Genomic DNA, 21,930 nt, shown 5'->3' with positions numbered 1-21,930 from the left:
GAAAATTTTACGTATACGTCTTTGTTTGATTAGGCCTAAATTCAATATCTTCGTCTGAGTGATTAGAACTACTTAATAACATCAAAACTGCTCTAGTTTAATTCTTAATATTACCCTGTTACTCAAAAATTAATTTAATAAATATATCTTTATTGTATTTATTCAGAATTTGTTGCAATATCAAACTTTACACATCTCAGAGCTATTGTAGAAAAATGTGCTAACTTTACAAGTAAAGTTTACACGTTTGTAAAATTACCCTTCATTGTGAAACAGAATGCTTGTAAAGTGAGCAAAATTTAATTTGTAAAGATTTTATTTCCTTTGTAAAGTTCAACATTACAAACAAAGATTGTGAAACAGAAGTTTACAATCTACAAGCAAAGTTTACAAATTACAAAGCTTGTAAACATTGTGAAACAGGCCCCTGGTCTATAACGATCGTTGCTTACGAGATTACACAAGCTGGCGCATAGAGCTTGAAAAACGAGTCTGAAGTGGTTCCCTCGTAATGCCAATTCCGCCGCTCGGAGCGCTGTTCTGCCCTATATATTCATAGCAGAACACTTAAAAGACATTGACATTTGGGACATTTAAAGGACTCACCATTGCTTATTAAATGCTTCGTACAATATTTTATGGACAATAGACGTAATTTGCAAACTTCTACTCCTCAATTATATTACAATAAAAGGCTGTCATTCTTGATATTAAAACATATTACATATAAACTGAGGGACTGTCTGCTCTGTACTTCAGTTCATACACCAAACATTTCCGGAAATAAATTAACTTGACATCTTGCATATACGCACTATAGCCTACCCTTTTCACCTAATATTATTAATATTGCTATTAAATAAGATATTGCAACTAATTAAGGTACTTCATTATCTTTAATTTCCTTGAATTCATAATTAAGCATTTGCAAGAAGGCTAACTTTTCCCTCTCTTTTAAAAAAAATACGAACGTCACAATAATTGAGAAGTATAATTATTACGCGATTTTTTCTTGCAGTGGTGAAAACATTTCTATAGGCCTACTGATTAATCTATTGAGCACAGTAATAGTAAACGCTGCAGTATTCTTTTCTGAAGCCAAGATTTTCGCAAGAACTGAAGTGCGACACATGTAAAGATGAGGAAATGTCCCTTTTTCTTTTGGGAAAACTTGTGAAGCACTACTGGACAATATTGCCAAAGATATTTCCAGTAAATACGAAGTGATTAGGAAACTTAATCAGAAGCCCCTAAATAGAAAAGTGCTGAAAATGCAATAAACTGGGCCATTTCTTAATTACATATAGAACACTGGAACTGATTATCTACAAGGACCCTCATGTTATAAATATTATGATTATTTCAGATTGTGATACAGTTATAAGCGTACATTCCTAAAATTTAAAAGTAACAATGAGGATGCCCTATGTTATAGGAAAGTTTTAAACGTGTACATTTAACTTTTTTATGAATGATTTCCTGATCAAGATTTTCATTAACTATGTGCCAAACTTTTGAAGTGAAGTGTGCAGTAAGAAACTGTTGGACATCTGATCAGTATTTTAATCATGTGCTGGTTACAGTACATTAGATGTCTTCTTGAATATACCTGATGAGGTATGTATATGAAGTTTGTATCGTCAGTATTCAAGTAGCCTACTTATGTATGTAATTTTTATTATCTGTACAGAAAAAAATTTAGCTTATGTGATAGTATGAAGTAATCTCTCACGAAATAACAAGGAAGAGAAAGGTGCTTAAATTTAAATATTGAAAACAGGATGATAAGAAAATAATTTTTACTTCCTTTCAATTATTAAAGAAACCTGGCCACTCACCATTCGCAGTTGATTTCTATGGTTACAGCTCTATTCTTCATATTCTGTAGCTTTCAAATAATTTCTAAAATAAATATTACGCCTACTTAGCTCTTGTAAAACGAAATTTTCACTTTCACTTTCAACGGAACACTCACTTATATTCAGTTCTTGTATCTTGCAGTAAATTATCCATTTGTGATCATCTTTCCAATATAACCTCCCATTGAAACGACCACTTAAAATCATGAGCTAGAATTTATTATTTTAAAAACATTTCCACGTACATACTGTTATAATTGCTATGAACCACAATACAAAAGACAACACTGTGAAATTGGATTAATTTACCAAGATCAACATCAATACCGGTAGTATAAAATCACATATAGGCCTAGGCTATATTATTTCATTACTTTATGGTCTTAATTAGAAGAATTAATTTTGAAGAATTTACAAATATGCTGAAATAATTTATGACACCTCTTATAGAAATGTAAAATATGTATGTACATTTTGAAACAATGGGTATAGCACCACTTGAAAATGTTGAGCACTTTAACAGTAACTTGTAAATTGTTCCATCACGTTGTCTATAGTGTTCATTTAATGTAGCACTTTTAGAATGAACGTGGTTCACATACATAAGAAGAAATGACGATAGAATGAGTCGAAGACATACAGTTTTCTTTAATTTTTTAGCAAATGATGACGTTGAATATATACTGTTACTTCATATCCTAACATAAGTAGAGTTGCCACCATAGATGTAACACCTCCGTAACACCTGAAATGAATATAAAATAAATTAATGTATTGGTAATGATACAAGAATAAAAAGAAATTAGGCTAGACATAACCTCACAAAATTACAAACACATGCTAAAACAAAAAAAAAAAAACAAAAAAACCTATACGTATCCGTATATAATAAAACTAGATATTCTAGATATAATTTGATTCACACGATAACCACCTCAGCCTATTTCGCAGCAGCCATTAGTTACCAGTTTGAGGTGCATTACCTAAGCTCATACTAACCTTGTTAAGTTCTCTTACCTAATTCACTGATAATTACGTAACAATACACAGGTCTAAAATACAGACAAATACACATTAATTACCTAATAAGTACAGCATGAAGGTAATTCATTACTTTTGTCGGTATTTTCTAAAAGAGAAAGGGAAAACAGTAACAACATTATCTTCAATGTTTACATCACGTCGTTCACATTTTCATTAGGCCTATATCAGTAATGCTTGGTAAGTGAAATAATGCATGAAATTATTTTACATTTCGGGTCACATCATTCGAGAGTCGGAAAATGCAATTCGCCACTTTTAACATAGCATTGCTTGTTATATGAGAGAACTTTGACATTTACCTTAACCTATAAATATACGACCTGTTGGTACAGAGTTCTTCACATAGCAAAACACAGACAATTTTCAAATATAACTTAGCTGAACAAACTTCAAATAACACTGTAATATGCTTGGCATATTTGTAATATTCGTACTCAATGAGTAATGCACAATTAATCGAACTATTTTCACGATGCACAATGCTTTGTAATGGTACTATTCATCATTTCATAGGGCAGAGAGGCGAACCTAGCGGCAGAAATTGTCATGACTCACAGAGACCTACTCTCGATCGTGCTATGCGCCAGCTTGTGTAATCACGTAAGCAACGATAACGATGGCAGTGGCACTGCACTTAAAATATCCGTTGTGTGCGATTCGTACGAGCCGTTGCTTACGGGATTACACAAGCTGGCGCATAGCACGATCGAGAGTAGGTCTCTGTGAGTCATGACAATTTCTGCCGCTAGGTTCGCCTCTCTGCCCTATGAAATGATGAATGGTACCATTACAAAGCATTGTGCATCGTGAAAATAGTTCGATTAATTGTGCATTACTGATTGAGTACGAATTTTATAAATATGCCAAGCATATTACAGTGTTATTTGAAGTTTGTTCTTCTAATTAATACCATAAAGTAATGAAAGAATATAGCCTAGGCCTATATGTGATTTTATACTACCGGTATTGATGTTGATCGTGGTAAATTAATCCAATTTCACAGTGTTGTCTTTTGTATTGCGGTTCATAACAATTATAATAGTATGTGCGTGGAAATGTTTTTAAAATAATAAATTCTAGCTCATGATTTTAAGTGGTCGTTTCAATGAGAGGTTATATTGGAAAGATGATCACAAATGGATAATTTACTGCAAGATTACAAGAACTGAATATAAGTGAGTGTTCCGTTGAAAGTGAAAGTGAAAATTTCGTTTTACAAGAGCTAAGTAGGCGTACACGCACTAAAATACTACAGCGTTTACTATTACTATGCTCAATAGATTAATCAGTAGGCCTATAGAAATGTTTTCACCACTGCAAGAAAAAATCGCGCAATAATTATACTTCTCAGTTATTGTGACGTCCGTATTTTTTTTAAAAAGAGAGGGAAAAGTTAGGACTTCTTGCAAATGCGTAATTATGAATTCAAGGAAATTAAAGATAATGCAGTACCTTAATTAGTTGCAATATCTTATTTAATAACAATATTAATAATATTAGGTGAAAAGGGTAGGCTATAGTGCGTATATGTAATATGTCAAGTTAATTTATTTCCGGAAATGTTTGGTGTATGAACTGAAGTACAGAGCAGACAGTCCCTCAGTTTATATGTAATATGTTTTAATATCAAGAATGACAGCCTTTTATTGTAATATAATTGAGGAGTAGAAGTTTGCAAATTACGTCTATTGTCCATTAAATATTGTACGAAGCATTTAATAAGCAATGGTGAGTCCTTTAAATGTCCCGAATGTCAATGTCTTTTAAGTGTTCTGCTATGAATATATAGGGCAGAACAGCGCTCCGAGCGGTGGAATTGGCATTACGAGGGAGCCACTTCAGACTCGTTTTTCAAGCTCTATGCTCCAGCTTGTATAATCTCGTAAGCAACGGTACGAGCAGTGCCAGATACTAAAGAAGGCTCTGGCAGTGCCATACGACGTAGTGAACGCTTACCTTCATAGTGTGAATTGGCTTTTAGCGGGTTTTGATTCCTTTGTGTTGGCGACTCTGAGCGCAACAACAACAAAAACATTTCATAATTCATATGATGGATACTGTGGAAAGTGAAAGAGTAATGTATGAACATTTACGAAATCTGGGTTGCTGTAAACGATGTTGCTTACGTTATTTAGGAGAAAGAGATTCAAAATCATATAATTCCGTTAATGAAACGCTTGTAAAGGTTAAAATTGAATACAATTTGTAATATATTCCAACACTTAGTATATCTAACCTCACTTTTTCGTCTTTAACCTCTTTGCTTTTGTAGAAGGGTTTGGAGAACGAAGAAGAGGAGAATGACAGCGGTCCAGAGCGAAAGATTTTGAAACACAACCCTTGTATAGCTTGCCTTGGGGTTCTGCAAAAAGAATATTCTAATGATAACGCAGTGCAGAAGGTAATTATTTCGTAGTGTTTTATAATTTTAAGACAATCTTATTTCTGAATAGGTATACCTACTTACGCACTATATGTTATTTTCAGATTGTTTCAGACGTATTAAGAGCTTCATACGATTGTAATATTTTTACCTGTGCATTGTCACTACCAATCAGCTTTCAGCTAAGATCTCACTCTTTATGGCTGCATTTAGTGGACAAATTTCCAGTGCATTTCGGCTTGGAAATTCAGCATGAATCTCACGTTGTATCCATAAAAGAAGCATGGAAATGGACTATTGCACCCGTAATAGCAAAAGCCATAAATAAGGAGTTGGATTCAGGAGTGAAATCTGACTTTTTTGTTGGTATTAATGTGGTTTATTCTGGAGATGAGGAGGAATGTTCTTGCTTGTAAGTGTACTTGGTACATGTATTAGTCAGTTTTTATTACAGTGTACGTCCACGATTATTTCATTTATATGTATAATTCTTATCTTTAGATTGGAGATGCATGAAGATGTTTTTAAAATTCGCAAGACTCAGAAACGTAAATATCACGGTAATCTTTACACTAGAAAAGCAGTGGAACTCGCACTTCAAACAACGGACGCAGCTCATTTTAAAAAGTTCTTCCCATCACCACCACCTGTTCCTGCTGCATCTGTCACTTACGACAATGTTACCTGTTCTCACAACTCTATGTTCATGGCAGGTAATTCCACACTATCACAATTTATTTTTTAAGTGATGAATTTGAAGATTTTGTAGAACATGATTATATTTAGTAAAAATAGGCTGCTGATTTATATTTTGATACCGAGAAAACTCATTTTTATTGTCTTGTTATTGAGAGAACTTATTTTATTAAGGTAGTAATATAAACGTTGCAGTAAATTATTATTTCTAGTCATAGAATCCTAGTTAATCTAGCTTTAACTGTTATGTATTTACATGTTCAAAAGACAATAGATTAAAATGAAATAACACTAAGTGCCCAGAACATATAATATTTAAAATGAAGTACTTTTTGGTAATTCTACAGAATAATTTAGACCAAAGAAGGCACCCTTTTTCTTCAACAATTATGTGCTACGAATAGTAGTCCATAGAGTAATAAGCACGTGAGTTTACTTTCTGGCACTCAATAATTCCCACAGAATAAACTAGAATTAGTAATGTGCTTAGTAATGACTATGTATTGCCACCATATTGTCCATATCAGTCTTTACGAGCAAACGGATCACCATTTAAATGTAATGTAAAACACGATTCTTAATTATGTCAAAATGCGACCTCCTTCGACATTAATCTCGATCTCCAATGGCACTAAAAATGCTTTCTTGTTTGTGCAGTCCAGGCCCCAAACACCCACTGTCCAGAAATTTGCACCTAATGCCCAGGAGCAGAGATAAGTACCAGTATTTAAATTATAGGCCTCATCAGTACATGCGATTATGGCGGTGGTACATCCTTCATTTCTATGTACAACAGGTGAATAGTTCTATTTTGTGAAAAGTATTGAATGCCAGAAAGCAAAACCACGTGCTTAATACTCTATACTATTCATAGTACGCAATTCTTAAAAAAATTGTGTCTACTTTGGTCTAGTTCTGTAGAATTACCTACTTTTCTTTAGATAAAAATTAACATTTGTAATACAGAAGGCTGATAGCTGAGTAGCTCAGTTGGTAGAGGAACTGGTTATGGACTGGGTTATGACAGGATTTTTCTCGTTGTCAAAACTTCCAGAATGGTCCTGAGGTTCACTTAGCTTCCTATCAAATTGACTTCCAGATCTTTCCAAGGATAAAAGGCAGTCAGAGCGCGGTATCAACCACACCATCTCATTCCAGTACTAAGGTCAAGAAAGCATGGAGCTCTGCCTCTCTGCTTCCCAAATACATTTATGACATACGTAGGGGATTAAAAAAGTATCATACAGAGGATAGCCTATAAATAATTTTTAAATGAGGAACTTGCATAGATTTTAATTGGTGCCAAAAATGGATTCCTATAGTTGAAAATATGATTACAATCTCATATGTATTCTAAAATTTAAGGTTGAAAAAAAAAGTCACATGACTTGAGAACTTTGTTTCACTGATGTGTATTTATATTGGTCTCACATTTGAACAATAAACAGAATTAATGGCTCAAGATGAATCCATGCCATTGCGATCTTGGCATCGTGAATTTTGGCTGACATTCATTTCATTAGATTGCAAGGAATAATAAAGTGCTTTCATAACCTCTCCTCACCTTCCCGTGGTACAACATGTTTTTAACAAAGGAGGCTTTGGGGACCAACGCACAGTGGTATAACTATTCCATCAGAAATGGAGGAAATGCCATGGCACACATAAGTGACCTCTAAGTGGTGATATCGGTGAAGTCGGACAATCCTCCTGGCTAGATCATATGGACTCACTAACCAACAGCAGATGTGGTCCTCCAAATAGTTTGGAGGTTGCATGTAAGTGATATAACCGCCGTAATATAAAAATATGATGCCTATTTTAAAATGATTATAAATTTTTGTTACTTCACTCTCCAATTGTGTGTGAGAAATATTGGAGAGCAAGAGAGTTAATGGCTTTATTGTCAAGAATTCAGCATTAGTTAAGAACAACATTTCATACAGTCATAGTTTTCTGCCCAAGAACAGATCCTTCACTGCAAACTCAATATTCTCCATTCTTCCCTCTTTTCCACTTTCCTCTTTGTCTCAGCCTATGATCCATATATCTTAATGTTTACTATCATTTTATATCTTCTGCCTCGAACTTGTTTCCTGTTCGCCAATTTTTTTTTTCTTTTCTTGGTCAGTTTCAGCATTATTCTTTAATCACCTACATTTCTAGCATAGCTTCATTTCTTATCTATTTCACACGCTCCATTCTTCTCCATATCCACATTTCAAATGCTTCCAGTCATTTCTCTTCACTTTGTCATAATGTGCATATTTCTGCTCCATACAATCGACAAAATTCACTCATTCTCATTTGTGGAAGAAAGTACCATAAATGTTGTTGTTTCTAATGGCCGCAATTTGGGATCATTTCACCCATTTTGCTTCTTGCAGTAGTACCATAAATGTATCTATCCATAATTTTTGCACGCTAGCATGCTGGTCTTCCATCCAGGCAGCCTGGGTTCGATTCTTGGTCAGGTCGTGATTGAATTTGTGGTGGACAAAGCAAACGTTGCATAGGGGTTTTCTCGGGCACTCACTTTCCCTCTCATTTCACCAATGCTCTCCACCTTCCCCTCATTTCATCTGTCATCTGCAATAGTAAAAATGGGCTGGGGTGAAGTCTGGGAGTAGTAAGGTTTCCAATGCTGCTATAGAAAGAGCTTTGGGCTCAATGCCCCCAAGGCTTATCAGGCTACTTGTATACTGACGGGACCTGGTTCTGTCAGGGGTTGAGGCAGGATGGCTCGCTTGTCAGCATTGGATTCACGAATGCCACCAGGGTCACCTGTTGGACTTGGACAATCATCGCATACAATGGACCAGCCAAGCCAGCTGCCCATAATTTGCTATCAGATTGCTTCTTTCTGGATGTTTCATCAACCATCACTTTAGTTTAAGGTACAAGAAGCCTAAGTGTGTGTGGTGACATTACTTCTATTTTCAGATTCCATCACAGAAAGAAGTGAAAAATAATTATATACTTTTATTGGAACATGTACTATATGAGCTTCTAATGAAAGTCCATAGGATTTGTTTATAATATAGATAAACTGCATGTTACCCATTGCTTGTTACTTTTTTTTTTTTTTCACTATAAAACCAACAAATGAAAGTTATTGTCAAATTATTACTCTGTGTAAATTTTTAACAGGTCAGGTCAGTTTTTGATAAACTTTTATACACCAATATTGGTAACTGATTTTCTAGATAATTGTGATTCTACCAGTGTTTGATAAATAATTTATCTTTATATTGTCATTCAGGTCGCTACAATAAGTTCTCACGTACTCTAAGCCAGACCCCATGGGTCATAGATGGAGAGAGGAGAATGGAGTCATCAGTTCAAGAAATAATTTGTGAGAGTCTCCAGATCACCAGCAAAGCAGAAGGTATTCACAGGACTGTCCTCAGTTATTGTCACCACATTACAAGCACCTAATCATTTCCCATAAAAAGTCAATGTGATTTAGTCAGAGTTCAGTTACTGAACATCCTTCTTATAAATTTATTTTCGCTCATTTATTACTAATATGAATTGTAACATTGTAAATGTTATTTAGAATTAGGTTTTTCCATTGAACAAGTTAACTACATGGTAGTATGCTAACTTCGGAATTGAGAAATTTAGGGTTTTGTCTCTGAGATATCAGTAGTATGATTTATTTCGATTTTTAAATGTAGAACATTGTAATACATTTAAAAAGTCATAACACAACTTCAAATCAGACATCAATCAATGGCACTTCGGCTTGTTTTCGAGCCATTTCCTTCCCAACTACTTTCCTCCATTCTTCTCTATTTCTTGCTTAATAACAGGCATTTTACATATTTATTCTGCATTTAATTTCCTCCTGAATGTCATTTATATCTGTTACTGTTGCTCCAAGATATTTTAATTTTTCCACCTCTTCAAAGGATGAATTTCCAATTTATATATTTCCATTTCCTACTATGTTCTGGTCACGAGACATAATTATATACACAAGTATTACTTAAATGGCCTGTTACAGTCTCAGACTTAATCCATCTTTTGACTAGACATCCAATAGATTGTCCTCCTCTAGGCTGGTGATAGACTTTTGGTTGCATATTGTAGAGAATGAAGAAATATATATTTTATTATACAGTTATTATTTAGATGAAGAGTCGAATGCTGTGGTCTAGCAGTTACTGTGCTGGCTTTTGGTGTCAACATTCTGGGTTCTGTCCTAGCTGAGGGTGTTGAATTTTGTAGAGACAAAAATATCCTAATTGCAGTTTCCATCATATAAGAGAATGAAGCCATTAGCCCCATGTAATGGATTTACTACATCTGAATGTTTCCTTCGTTCATTACTAACGACAAAATTCTTTATGCAGGTCTGTTAGTACATATTTGATTTCAACTCTTGGTAACAGGTATCACAACAATAATCATTGGGAGCCATCTCTGATGGAGGAGAGTGTGAATATGTACTAGACTCATTATGTTGCTGTTATTTTTTTTTTACTTGGCTATTTAACAATGCTGTATCAACTATGAGGTTATTTGGCGTCAATGGGATTTGTGATCGTGAGATGGTATTTGGCGAGATAAGGCCAAGGATTCGTCATAGTTTACCTGACATTTTCCTTACAGTTGGGGAAAACCTCGGAAAAAACCAAACCAGGTAATCTACCCAAGTGGGAATTGAACCCGCACCAGAGCACAACTCCGGATCAGCAGATGTTGCTGTTCGAAAGCTATTTACCAGTATGTGTAGCAAAGTAGTAATATGACGTTTTTTTCTAACTGAAAATGGATATCGTTTAAATTGAGATCTGTTGAGATGAGCCACTGAGTTAGATGTTAAGTCTTCAGTATTAGAAACAAACCCACTGGCCTTTTTTAACAAAGGTAATATTGCAGGTAAAGCCTCAAATCCATATCACTTGCAGACTTCTAGGTATATTAACAAACTTGTTTAAATAGTAAATGCAGTATTCGAAACTTAGGCTTGCCTTGTCTTATGTTTGTAGGAATTAAATTCTCTGCATCGGGTCGAGAGGATGTGGATGTGAGGACAATGGGGAGGGGAAGACCTTTTGTTTGCGAATTGCTGAACCCACACAGAGTGAAGTTCACTGTGGATCAGGTGTTGAGTCTGGAGGCAGACATCAACAGCAGCAGCAAGGAGGTGGCTGTGCGTGACTTGCAGATAGTCCCCAAGTAAGAGTTCATCAATGTTTGTTTGTTTATTTATTTGTTTCGGACTTGACATTTCAACTTTAAAACTGTTTTACTTGTGCTGACCTTCACTTCAGAGCAAAATATATTAATGTAATCATGACCCAATGACCAACTGGCTTATAGCTTTATCATTTCTTTCTGTTTACATCAGCATTTGGAATAATGAACCTATTTCATATGAGCTAACTTCACTATCCAACACAGGCTAGAAACGTATTACTTGGCTATGTCATTGTAGCTTTGCTGTACAGTGGATAGGCAAACCATATTATTGCAGAGGTATTAGAGAATAGATGCAATTATTATTATTATTTTTTTACCAATGCCACCAGCTCTTCTTTTCGACATTTCTGATATACTCCTGGCACTGGCCTAGTTGTAATCCACTTCTGAGGTTGGGGCACCTGGAAGGCAGAGTTACATGATATGATAGGATGATTATGATTATGTGGTGCCAGGGGAAGTCTTAAATTTAAACTTAACCGAAATTCCAGACCATGGATGAACACAGGAATAATCCGCTTTAAGGAAAAATTCCTGTGCTCTAACCGGGAATCGAACCTGGGACCTTATGAACTATAGCCAGAAGCTCTGACCACTAGACCATGGTCTAGATGCAATTATTAAAAGTAGCTATGCAGAATTAGTTCACATATCCAATGATATTGGCCATCCTGAAAATATGGCATCTAAATATAAATAACACTGTCACGCTTAAAGTTTCAGACAAACTAGTCACAACAAGTTAATATGCTTGAGGAGTACTCGTTACTTCTGTACACTTGATTGTGTAATTTTTATTCTACACATTAGCGGAATAGCCTTCTTATGTATCTGAAAATGTTCACATTTATGAGGAGAAAAAAATGTCTTACATATGGTTTTTGTTTCTATAAAATTTTCCTGCATAAGAAAATAGAGATTTTGGACTGAAGTAGGAAGTATGACCAATAATATTAAGGTTATTACTTCAGCAACCTACAGCACAAGATACTTGTTTAATTCCAATGTTCTAACTTTTGTTGTTATGTAGCTTTTATATAACAATGTTTATAACTACAGATATTAATTAGTACTGCTGAGATAACAGAATAATAATGATTGAGTAGGAAAAAAGTTGAAAGAGCAGTGATCGTAAGCTATGAGTATTTAGAGATATATTGTAATGGGGATTCTTGGAATATTTAAGAAATACGAAAAAAATTTTGCCCTTTCTCCATTTGACATTGTAATATTTGTCTGTATGCAGTAAAGTATATACTACAGTAATTTCGCAATGCTTTTCATGTTATCTGTCTCAGTGGATTATGTTTGTCTTATGTAGAGATGAGTTAACGAACTTAAAAGCAGGAGAAGAGAAGAAAGTGAAATGCTATGTGGCATTGTGTGTATGTCATGACCATCTCACACCAGGCTCCTTGGAGAAGCTTGCCAATATCAAAGATCTCACTTTGAGTCAGAAGACGCCAATTAGGGTGCTACATCGACGCCCCCTGGCAAATCGTCCAAGAATAATACATTCCATGAGAGCTTGGTTGCTGGAAAATTCTAGTAAGCTGTGTAAGAAAGGCAAGTACTTCCTTTATACATTATTTATGTATGTAACGTATTTTTATGTTGTTTAATTTACTGATGAACTCTATTGTTTTTAAGTCTTGATGTTTATAATCGATAAAATTACTTCAAACATTAATATAGGACATAAAAAACACCTTACAAAATAATCGGTTATTACCTTGACTGAGAGGAGAATGTAGGTTAAATGTATTCTTCTGGCAAGATTCTTTGATGGAGAGTAACTCTAACTAGATTTATGCTGATAGTTTTTAACTTCAGGGCGAGATAGATTAAAATTACGAAAGAGTTCTATGGAGAACTTTATTAGCTATTAAAATTAAATAAATAAAAATAAAAATCTACGTACAAATTCAGTGTCTGAGAAAATGTAATCATTAATTCTGTTATTATTAACTTCAAACGTACCAGAGCATTAAATAAAAGATTCTGTTGAACACACTTGTACAATATACAGTACCTACATTTCAAATGATTCACTATGAGCCTGCACAGCAGTAGGTGTGGCCTGCTGACACAACAGCTCACGTTAAATTGGAATCCATGCAAAAATGACTTCAAGCTCTTTCAGTTGTCTCTCTGTGCAGTATAGAGGAGATATGGGGGGTCATATAGGGGGTTTCTCTTTAGCATTAGGTATGAAGAAAGCATAATAATTCTGAGGAGTTGTAATAGGTGTATCTGCAAATTAAAGCCCAGTTCAGACGGTGCTTGTTTTCTTGCGTGTTTCCTAGCTGGCTAGCAAGCTGGGTGCCGTGGTGAGTACGGTGCTGGCTCCCGTGTTGGCTACAGTAATGATTGTTGTTCTCACAGAGCTGGCTCTTTTCACAGTTCAAATTGGAAAATCATCTGCTGTTTCATCTGTTGCCAACACTCATGGTAAAAATAAACTAAACCGTGAGTAGAAAACAACTGAAGTCCTATATTAACAATAGTAAATGTCGTAATAAGGTAATTAAGCCAATAGTGCAAAACAGTCAAAGTCCGATATTTAATTGCTGTTTCTTAGAAACTAAAGAATATAGGGAAAAAAAAAAAGGTTTAGTTGGAAAAAAAACGAACATGGCGACATGATTTCAGTGGTGACACTACATCTTTGGTTCCAGCCTGCAAACCAACACGAAAAATAGCAAGGAACCTACCCTCGAAATCCAGCAAGCTAGCCACCAGAGCGCATTACTTCCAGCATGTGAGCACACAGGGTAGCCGTCAGCACAGCCACCTTGGAATTCATCATGGAAACAAGCACCGTCTGAACCGGGCTTAATATACAAATCAACGTTTACATAAACATTATGTTTCCAAGTATAGACATTCATTATCCGATTTATATTTGTATAGTTTGGGTAAGAAAGAATTGGGACAATTCTGGAACATTTGCTAGAGAGAATTCATTCAGTTCACTTCATGTGACGAGTTTCAGAGATATCCATTTCTTTTTTAAAAGTAGAGAACAGAATGGAAGTAAACATATTAGCAATAACGAAGAACCTACTAATACCATGGATAATAGTATAAGTGTTGATGCATCTGCTATTATTGCAGGTGATGACATTCAACATACAACTAGTGACAAAACATGTGATAACAAATGGCGAAGTGAACAAATATGAAACATCCTACAGAATCAGTGATGGGACAGCTCTGTAGTTTACACAATGATCTTAGGATCTAGTTAACAAAAATCGATAATATTTATTTGATATAACTGACATTTTGATTTTGCTGTACTTAACTAAGCAAGGTTTCAGAGGATATAATGAATATTTATTTTTCCATTGTGTATGTACAGGTATGCATTTGTCCTTTTTATGCATGTGGGTGACACCCATAGCAGGCCAAGGCTGACCAGCCGCTGTTGACTTCATGACCACATGCCTCAGCAGAGGTGAACGATCATTCAACCAGTATGGGGTATTGTGTGGTTAGCACGATCTCCCTAGCTGTTATAGCTGGTTCGCAGAACTGGATTTCACTACCTAGCATAGCTCCTCAAATTGATCACAGTGCTGGGTGGGCACTGGTCCCATATACAGGCGAAATGTCATGAAACAATTTTTTCCCCCATGAGGACTCGAACCAGTGCAGTGCTCATTTCGTAATGTAAGTCTAGGCATGACGCCTTATACCATGACACTACAGCATGGGACGAACATGAAATTAATACAAAGAAATGTCAGTACAACGAAACTGCACAAATGACGATATTAATTCGTTATAGTGAAATAATATTATACAAATTACAGTGTAAACAAAATAAATTAATGGAGCGAGCTTTTGGGTTTTAGATTGTAATATATTCAGCTTTTCAAGTTTATGAATGGATTCCATCATCAATGAAGAGGAACCTACAGTCTATGTTTAGATATCATTTCACTGGATGTCACAATAATTTTACGTGATTACTGTGTATTATTGTAGTTGTACATACTTAGAACTAAGAATGCATTTCTGTTTGCAGAAAATGCAACCTTCTTCAAACTGGAGCTGAAGAGTCAGGCAGGAACTTACATAAAGGAATTTGTCCACGGAGACTTCGGCCGCACACAGCCAAGTCTTGGACAGTTGCTGGGAGGAGTGTCAGTGGACATACTTGCCCTAGATGTAGAGGTACAGTATTGTTTTCTAGGTATTGCCTCACCACTTCAACTTTCAATTCCATGAAAGATGGTAAAGCACTGTAAACAAAGCAGTCGAAATTGGCAAGGAATGGAAGGAAATGGACATTGACTTCTTCTTACACGGAATAGATTCCTTTTTTGTTAATTAGGCTAATTATTCTGTATGAAGAGTCAGCTTTGTTTTAGAAATACTTCCACAAGAATCTCGCAATGCAAGCAAAATTAACTGCCATGATTGTACACCAAACACACTAACTTTTGCGGGAGAAACTGACATTAGGCACATTTTTTCTTTAGACTCTCATTTTTAAACAAATACGAGTATTCTGCAGTGTTGCTGTACTCATATAGAATCATAATTGGACCTTATTATGAACAATGTCATTTTAATCATTCTAATTTTCACGTTTCATACAGTTGTTTCACATTTACCTCTTACCTTTCCTGACCACATTTCGGAGTTTGTTTACATATTTATATCAGAGCGGGTAGAACAGAAAGTGACGTTACTTCCTCTAGTTCAGTGGTTCATCGCCAAGTGGCACTAGCTCTGTTTTCCGTCCCCAGTTTCAGGATCGCTATTTGAGTGAATGCAAAAGGTTTTTAAAAATAACCCATTAGATAAGAATGTATTGTAGACTACTTTGTTACAATATTTTACTTGTTTAAAAATGTAATATTACTACATTAACAAATTGTGAATTATATAACACAACCCTGAATAGTAAATATAATAATTAACCAAAAAATGGAACATTGTACCGGCTTCAGTCAGAAATACGCAAAAAAAAAGTACAGCTTCACGAAACTGAACATTTTTATGGCATTATAAAGTATGCATTGACATGAAATTATAGTTTTTTTTATACATAAGAAAGAATGTAATATAATAAAGGAGACATTTTATTTTCACCAATAGTTTATATCTACTATTTAGTCATTAGTTGTAGTTGTATCTGGTTTATACGTAATTCAGGGGAACAAGAAATATTATGTGCAACTTAGACTCATAAATTAAGCTTCGATATTATATCTATGCTAATGTAAATTTTGATCTTTTGAAATACCTAGGTTATTTTGTGTTTTGTAAAATTAAAACAATTTAGTAACACTTTATTAACTAGTTGTATGCTACTTATTGGAGAATATTAAATTAACGATTTTTCCATGAGATCTATTACTTTCTCATATGCTCGATTAGAAACTTCTTATGATGTGGAAACGTAATAAATAAATGTAATAAAATTGTAAACCAGATTAAGTTGTAGCCTAGATGCGAAGTAGAATTATACTGTACTTTTGTTACCGAAATAACTTTTACATTAATTACGACTAAAGTGCTATTATTAAAAATAAAATAATTAATAATTAAACATGTAAAAGCTAGGTACTTGGATTCAATTAGGAGTTCACAATTAGCACTTGAATGCAGCACATATTTTAACTGGCACATCATCATCATCATCATTGGCGCTGCAGCCCTTGGTGGGCCTGGGCCTCCCTTAGTAATTGTCGCCATCCGTCTCTATCTTGTGTGGCAGCCTTCCAATTCTTGCACCCCAACTTTCTGGCATCCTCTTCCACTCCATCAATCCACCACAAGTGCGGTCGACCTCGTCTTCTCTGACCTCCCGGATTTGTTATTACAATTTTTTTGCAAGTTTCACTTGGGTCCATACGTATTACATGTCCTGCCCACCTCAATCTGCTAGTTTTAACTGTATTGATTATATTTGGCTCTACTAGAAGTCTATATAATTCATAGTTGCATCTCCTCCTCCAGAGACCTTCCTCAAATGTTGGGCCATAGATCCTTCGCAGAATCTTTCTTTCGAAAATCTCCAATCTTTTTTCATCGTTTTTGGAGATTGACCACGTTTCTGCCGCATATGTCAAAACTGGTCTCACTAATGTTTTGTAAAGAATAACTTTTACTTTCCTGGATAGAGCATGCGAACTAAAGTGATATTTTAAGCCGAAATATGCTCTGTTTGCTTTCATTAATCGATTAGAGATTTCTTTGGACATGTTATTATCGCTAGTGACCACTGATCCTAAATATGTAAAGTTGTCAACTTTCTCAAAATTATAATCTGATATCTGCAGGCTGTCTATTTTGTCACCTATCTTTCCATTATCTGCCAACATATATTTTGTTTTCCTCTCGTTGATGATGAGGCCTATTTCTTTTCCAGCCTGTTCCAAGGTAAGGAACACTTCCTTTACATATTTCATGGATCTGCCAATAATGACAATGTCATCCGCAAATGCCAATATTTGTGTGGATTTATAAACAATGTTGCTCCATGTTTGCACTTCAGACTTCCTGATGACACTTTCCAATGCAATATTGAATAGGAGGCATGCTAATGCATCTCCTTGACGAACTCCATTGTGTATTTGGAATGGTTTCGATGTTAGGTTCTGTATTTTAACTTGGTTGTATGTGTTACTCATTAGCAATTTAACCATTCTAATTAATTTAGTTGGAATATTCAATTCTTCCATTGCCACGTAGAGCCTTTCCCTATTAATACTATCATAGGCACACTTAAAATCGATAAAAAGCAGATGAATTGGGATACAAAATTCCTTCATTTTTTCTAAAATTTGTCGTTAAATAAAAATCTGGTTAATTGTAGATTTTCCGGTGCAAAACCCTGTTTGATAGTCCCCCAATAAGTTCTCTACGTAAGGACGAAGCCTGTAGTATAAGATATTAGACAACGTTTTGTACACTGTATTTAACAAAGTAATACCTCTAAAATTTGCACATACTAATTGATCTCCACTTTTATGTAGTGGGCATATAATTCCTATGAGCCAGTCTTTTGGGATTATTTCAGTATTCCATACTAAGTTGAAAATGTGCTCCAGATATTGATTTAGTCCTCTTCCACCATTCTTTAACAATTCAGCTGCTAGATTATCTGATCCACATGCTTTATTATTGTTAAGTTTGTTTAATGCTGTCTCAATTTCTTCCATTGTTATTGGTTCTATTTCATCATTTACTACATTCAAAGCAGATTGGTTTGTTACTGTTGTTGTACTTACTTGGTCGACACTGCCCCTGTTTAATAAACAGTCAAAATGTCTTACCCAGCGCTCAAGAATATCATTGTTGTTACTAATGAGAGATCCATCCTCATGCCTGCATAAGGTTAATCTTGGTTTGAACTGTTTCCTAGCCATGTTAATGCCTTTGTAGAAATTTCTGTTATCTTTCTGGTCTCGTAAAAGTTCTAATTTCTCTAATTCAGCATTCATCCATTCTTTCTTTTTCCTCTTATGAATTGTCTTTTCTACTCTCCTTTTATTCCTATACTCTTCAAGTAAACTTCTTGTTCCATGTCCCTGTTGTAATTTCCTATATGCTATATTTTTGTTTTCAGTGGCGTTTTGACACTCCTCGTCAAACCATGTCTTAGGGCGCTGGGATTCTATTTCCCCAAATTCCTGTTCTGCAGCTGCATGTATTACTGCTTTTCCTTTTTCCCATTGCTCTTCAATTTTATCTTGTATTGATATGATCTGTTTTAATCCCTGTTCCAATTTAGATTTGTACTTTTGTACTACTTCTGGCTCATTCATTTTCATTATATTATATTTTTAGCTCTACTACCATTTATTTGCTTTGCATTAGATATTCGTGCTCTTAGGCTTGCAGTGACCAGAAAGTGGTCAGAGTCTACGTTCGCACCACGGTACGTCCTAACATCCAAAAGATTAGTTCTATGTCTTTTATCTAATAAAAGATGATCAATCTGGTTGGATTGTCTGGTGATCTCCATGTTGCTTTGTGAATATTCTTGTGTGGAAAGAGTGTTGTTCCTACAACTATGTCCCGAGATGCTGCAAATTGTATTAATCTAGACCCGTTGTCATTTGTTAGTTCATGAAGGCTATGACAACCAATAGTTGGACAGTACACTTCTTCCTGGCCTACTTGAGCATTGAAGTCCCCTATCACTATTTTAATATCGTGTTTAGGGCAGTTGTCATAGATCCTTTCTAAGGAATCATAAAACTGTTCTTTTTCTATATCATCCGATATTTCTGTTGGTGCATGTACATTAATAATGCTGTAATTAAAAAAGATTCCTTTCAATCTTAAGACATAAAGTCTGGAATTGACAGGTTTAAAATCTATGATAGCAGACTTAAATTTATTATGAATTAGAAATCCGGTGCCCAGGACATGTTGTTTAGGTTCACAGCTATAACATATTGTATAATCCTTCCTTTCCAGTATTCCACTACCCATCCATCGTATTTCCTGTATGGCCACTACCCCTGGTTGGTATAAATTAAGTTGTTCAACAAGAGCTTTTAAAGCTCCTGCTCTATAAAGTGAGCGCACATTCCATGTGCTAATCTTTATGTCATGTTTACTCTTCGTCCTTGTTCGTGAGCCATGTTCGTTTGCTATTTTCCGTTGCCATAAGATCCGGCACATAGATTTAAAAATGTTCAGATGTAGAAAGTCTATGGTGATCATCACAAGATAATCATTTTCTAATTCCAAAATGTCGCTCTAGAGAATCCTGGTTAAATTTTTTCTGTCAGAATATACTTAAACCTGCTATCCTACAAGAATTAATATATTTCGTGAGTGCTTTGAATTGTCAGTCTAAATAATTCAAAGGTTCTTTCTTAGGCAAACACGTTCTTTGTATTGCCAATTACATGTAATATATTTTTTTAAAGCGTGTAATGCTAGGATCCTTTGTACAGGGCAGAGGAGGGAGTCTTTAAGTTCAGTGTATCTGCAAGGTCGTTCATTCAGCTTGTGAATTCTTTGTATTTTCACTTCCCTCGAAACCATCACAGTTTATGACTCTAAAAAAATGTATCGATTTTGAAAAACTCACACTAAACAGCTGAAATGCTGGTCTGGGGTTCATTTGCTGGGAGGAATTACAGTCAATGTAACTAGACATCATTTTGGGCATTCAGGTGTGGAGTAATGGCACATAAATGCACACAATGCAAGATTAACTAAGGTGTTCTTCTGATTTTCGGCTGTCACATCCAATTATTTTTTTACTCCGATATTTAACGATGCTGTATCAACTACTGCGTTATTTACCGTCAATGGAATTGGTCATAGCCAGATGGTATTTGGTAAGGATACGTTGTTATGAGAAAGGATTGATGTCCTCTTGGTTGGATACTTTCTCTTCTTTTCTTTTTTTAAAACATCGAGGCAAGTTTGGGAAAATATGTGTTATGGCATATGGTCTTGGTCACCAGTTCTTGCGTGGAAGTCCTACCTCTTTACCATCAATAATAAATTTATATGTTGAATTTAAATACTATTATAGTCACAATCATGCCATGGTATGAAAGAAAAATTTCAAACCTCGAGCGGGAATCGAACCTGCGACTGTTATGGCATATGGTCTTGGTCACCAGTTCTTGCGTGGAAGTCCTACCTCTTTACCGTCAATAATAAATTTATATGTGTTATGGCATACAGTCTTGGTCACCAGTTCTTGCGTGGAAGTCCTACCTCTTTACCGTCAATAATAAATTTATATGTGTTATGGCATATGGTCTTGGTCACCAGTTCTTGCATGGAAGTCCTACCTCTTTACTGTCAATAATAAATTTATATGTGTTATGGCATATGGTCTTGGTCACCAGTTCTTGCGTGGAAGTCCTACCTCTTTACCGTCAATAATAAATTTATATGTGTTATGGCATATGGTCTTGGTCACCAGTTCTTGCGTGGAAGTCCTACCTCTTTACCGTCAATAATAAATTTATATGTGTTATGGCATACAGTCTTGGTCACCAGTTCTTGCGTGGAAGTCCTACCTCTTCACCATCAATAATAAATTTATTGGCTCTTACAATCAAAACCGCAGAAAAATGGATATCACAGATATCGAGCATACAGTTTTCTGTCTTCGTGGAATTGCTCTACACAACTTCTGAAAAATAGTCTAGTCTTTGGGTGGATAAAAGAAACATCTCTTCCTTACAGATTAATAATCGGATTTACATGAAGAACAAAACAATTAGGCTTATTACTACTCGCTCACATAAACGGCACAAAAGTCACCCGAACACCACAAGAAATATCTCCTTAATTCCATAGCAGAACGAGTTCTACCTGCTCTGTTCACAGTATTAAGAGGAAAACTGAGTCTTAGAACGATCGCCATGCCAATGTTTCGCTCAGTTGCTGTGGCAACACTAGGGGGTTTAAAAGTCCCATTAGACTCTTGCTGAGTTACCACACTTTCTATTCTAAACGCTCTATTTATATAATTGGTATCTAAACTGTTAAATTAAAAGTTCATGCGACATTTAATAATAAAAAGCATAATATTTTTATATGTTGTATGTCTTTCTTGGAGGTACAAATTGGAAACATTACACATTTTATGTGTAACAAAAGCAGTGACAAGATACAGCACATCTGTTATAGTATTGCTGTTGGGCTATGTAACAGGATGTTTCTGAACAAACAAAAGTACAGGACGAGTCCATCTCATACAAGGAGAGATGGCTCAGGTTGCTCCATAACTATAGA

General features: G+C 35.2%; 2 protein-coding genes and 1 long non-coding RNA gene across 6 annotated transcripts in view; 1 reads left to right on the top strand and 2 right to left on the bottom strand.

The window, feature by feature from the left end:
- The window catches only part of Pus10 (Pseudouridine synthase 10), a 31,708-nt gene that overhangs the window by 4,364 nt on the left and 5,414 nt on the right, over positions 1 to 21,930 (top strand). The window contains exons 1-8 of one of the 3 annotated variants that reach the window (XM_069828669.1): positions 4,801 to 5,088; positions 5,176 to 5,304; positions 5,391 to 5,698; positions 5,788 to 5,999; positions 9,245 to 9,370; positions 10,980 to 11,169; positions 12,515 to 12,759; positions 15,227 to 15,375. In XM_069828669.1, coding sequence (XP_069684770.1) covers positions 4,951 to 5,088; positions 5,176 to 5,304; positions 5,391 to 5,698; positions 5,788 to 5,999; positions 9,245 to 9,370; positions 10,980 to 11,169; positions 12,515 to 12,759; positions 15,227 to 15,375 — 1,497 coding nt within the window. In that variant the 5' untranslated portion in view covers positions 4,801 to 4,950. Of the gene's footprint in view, positions 1 to 4,800; positions 5,089 to 5,175; positions 5,305 to 5,390; positions 5,699 to 5,787; positions 6,000 to 9,244; positions 9,371 to 10,979; positions 11,170 to 12,514; positions 12,760 to 15,226; positions 15,376 to 21,930 lie in introns of those variants that run through there. The other 2 variants (XM_069828671.1, XM_069828670.1) reach the window with 2 other exon arrangements.
- On the bottom strand, positions 1,783 to 3,498 carry LOC138701609 (uncharacterized). Of its 2 annotated transcripts, none has more exons than XR_011332635.1 (2): positions 2,942 to 3,498; positions 1,783 to 2,604 (listed from the first exon to the last, which is right to left on the bottom strand). It is a non-coding gene; the product is annotated as an uncharacterized lncRNA (long non-coding RNA). The 2 variants fall into 2 exon arrangements; XR_011332636.1 differs by having other exon boundaries at positions 1,783 to 2,593.
- The window catches only part of LOC138701607 (lysocardiolipin acyltransferase 1-like), a 71,986-nt gene continuing 61,234 nt past the window's right edge, over positions 11,179 to 21,930 (bottom strand). Inside the window, exon 7 of the mRNA XM_069828673.1 lies at positions 11,179 to 11,594. Coding sequence (XP_069684774.1) covers positions 11,499 to 11,594 — 96 coding nt within the window. The 3' untranslated portion in view covers positions 11,179 to 11,498. The remainder of the gene's footprint in view (positions 11,595 to 21,930) is intronic.

The sequence above is a fragment of the Periplaneta americana genome, chromosome 6 (assembly GCF_040183065.1).
Source record: "Periplaneta americana isolate PAMFEO1 chromosome 6, P.americana_PAMFEO1_priV1, whole genome shotgun sequence".
NCBI lineage: Eukaryota > Metazoa > Arthropoda > Insecta > Blattodea > Blattidae > Periplaneta > Periplaneta americana.
Note: the sequence above shows the minus strand (reverse complement) of the source record. Positions and strands in the feature narration are given on the sequence as shown.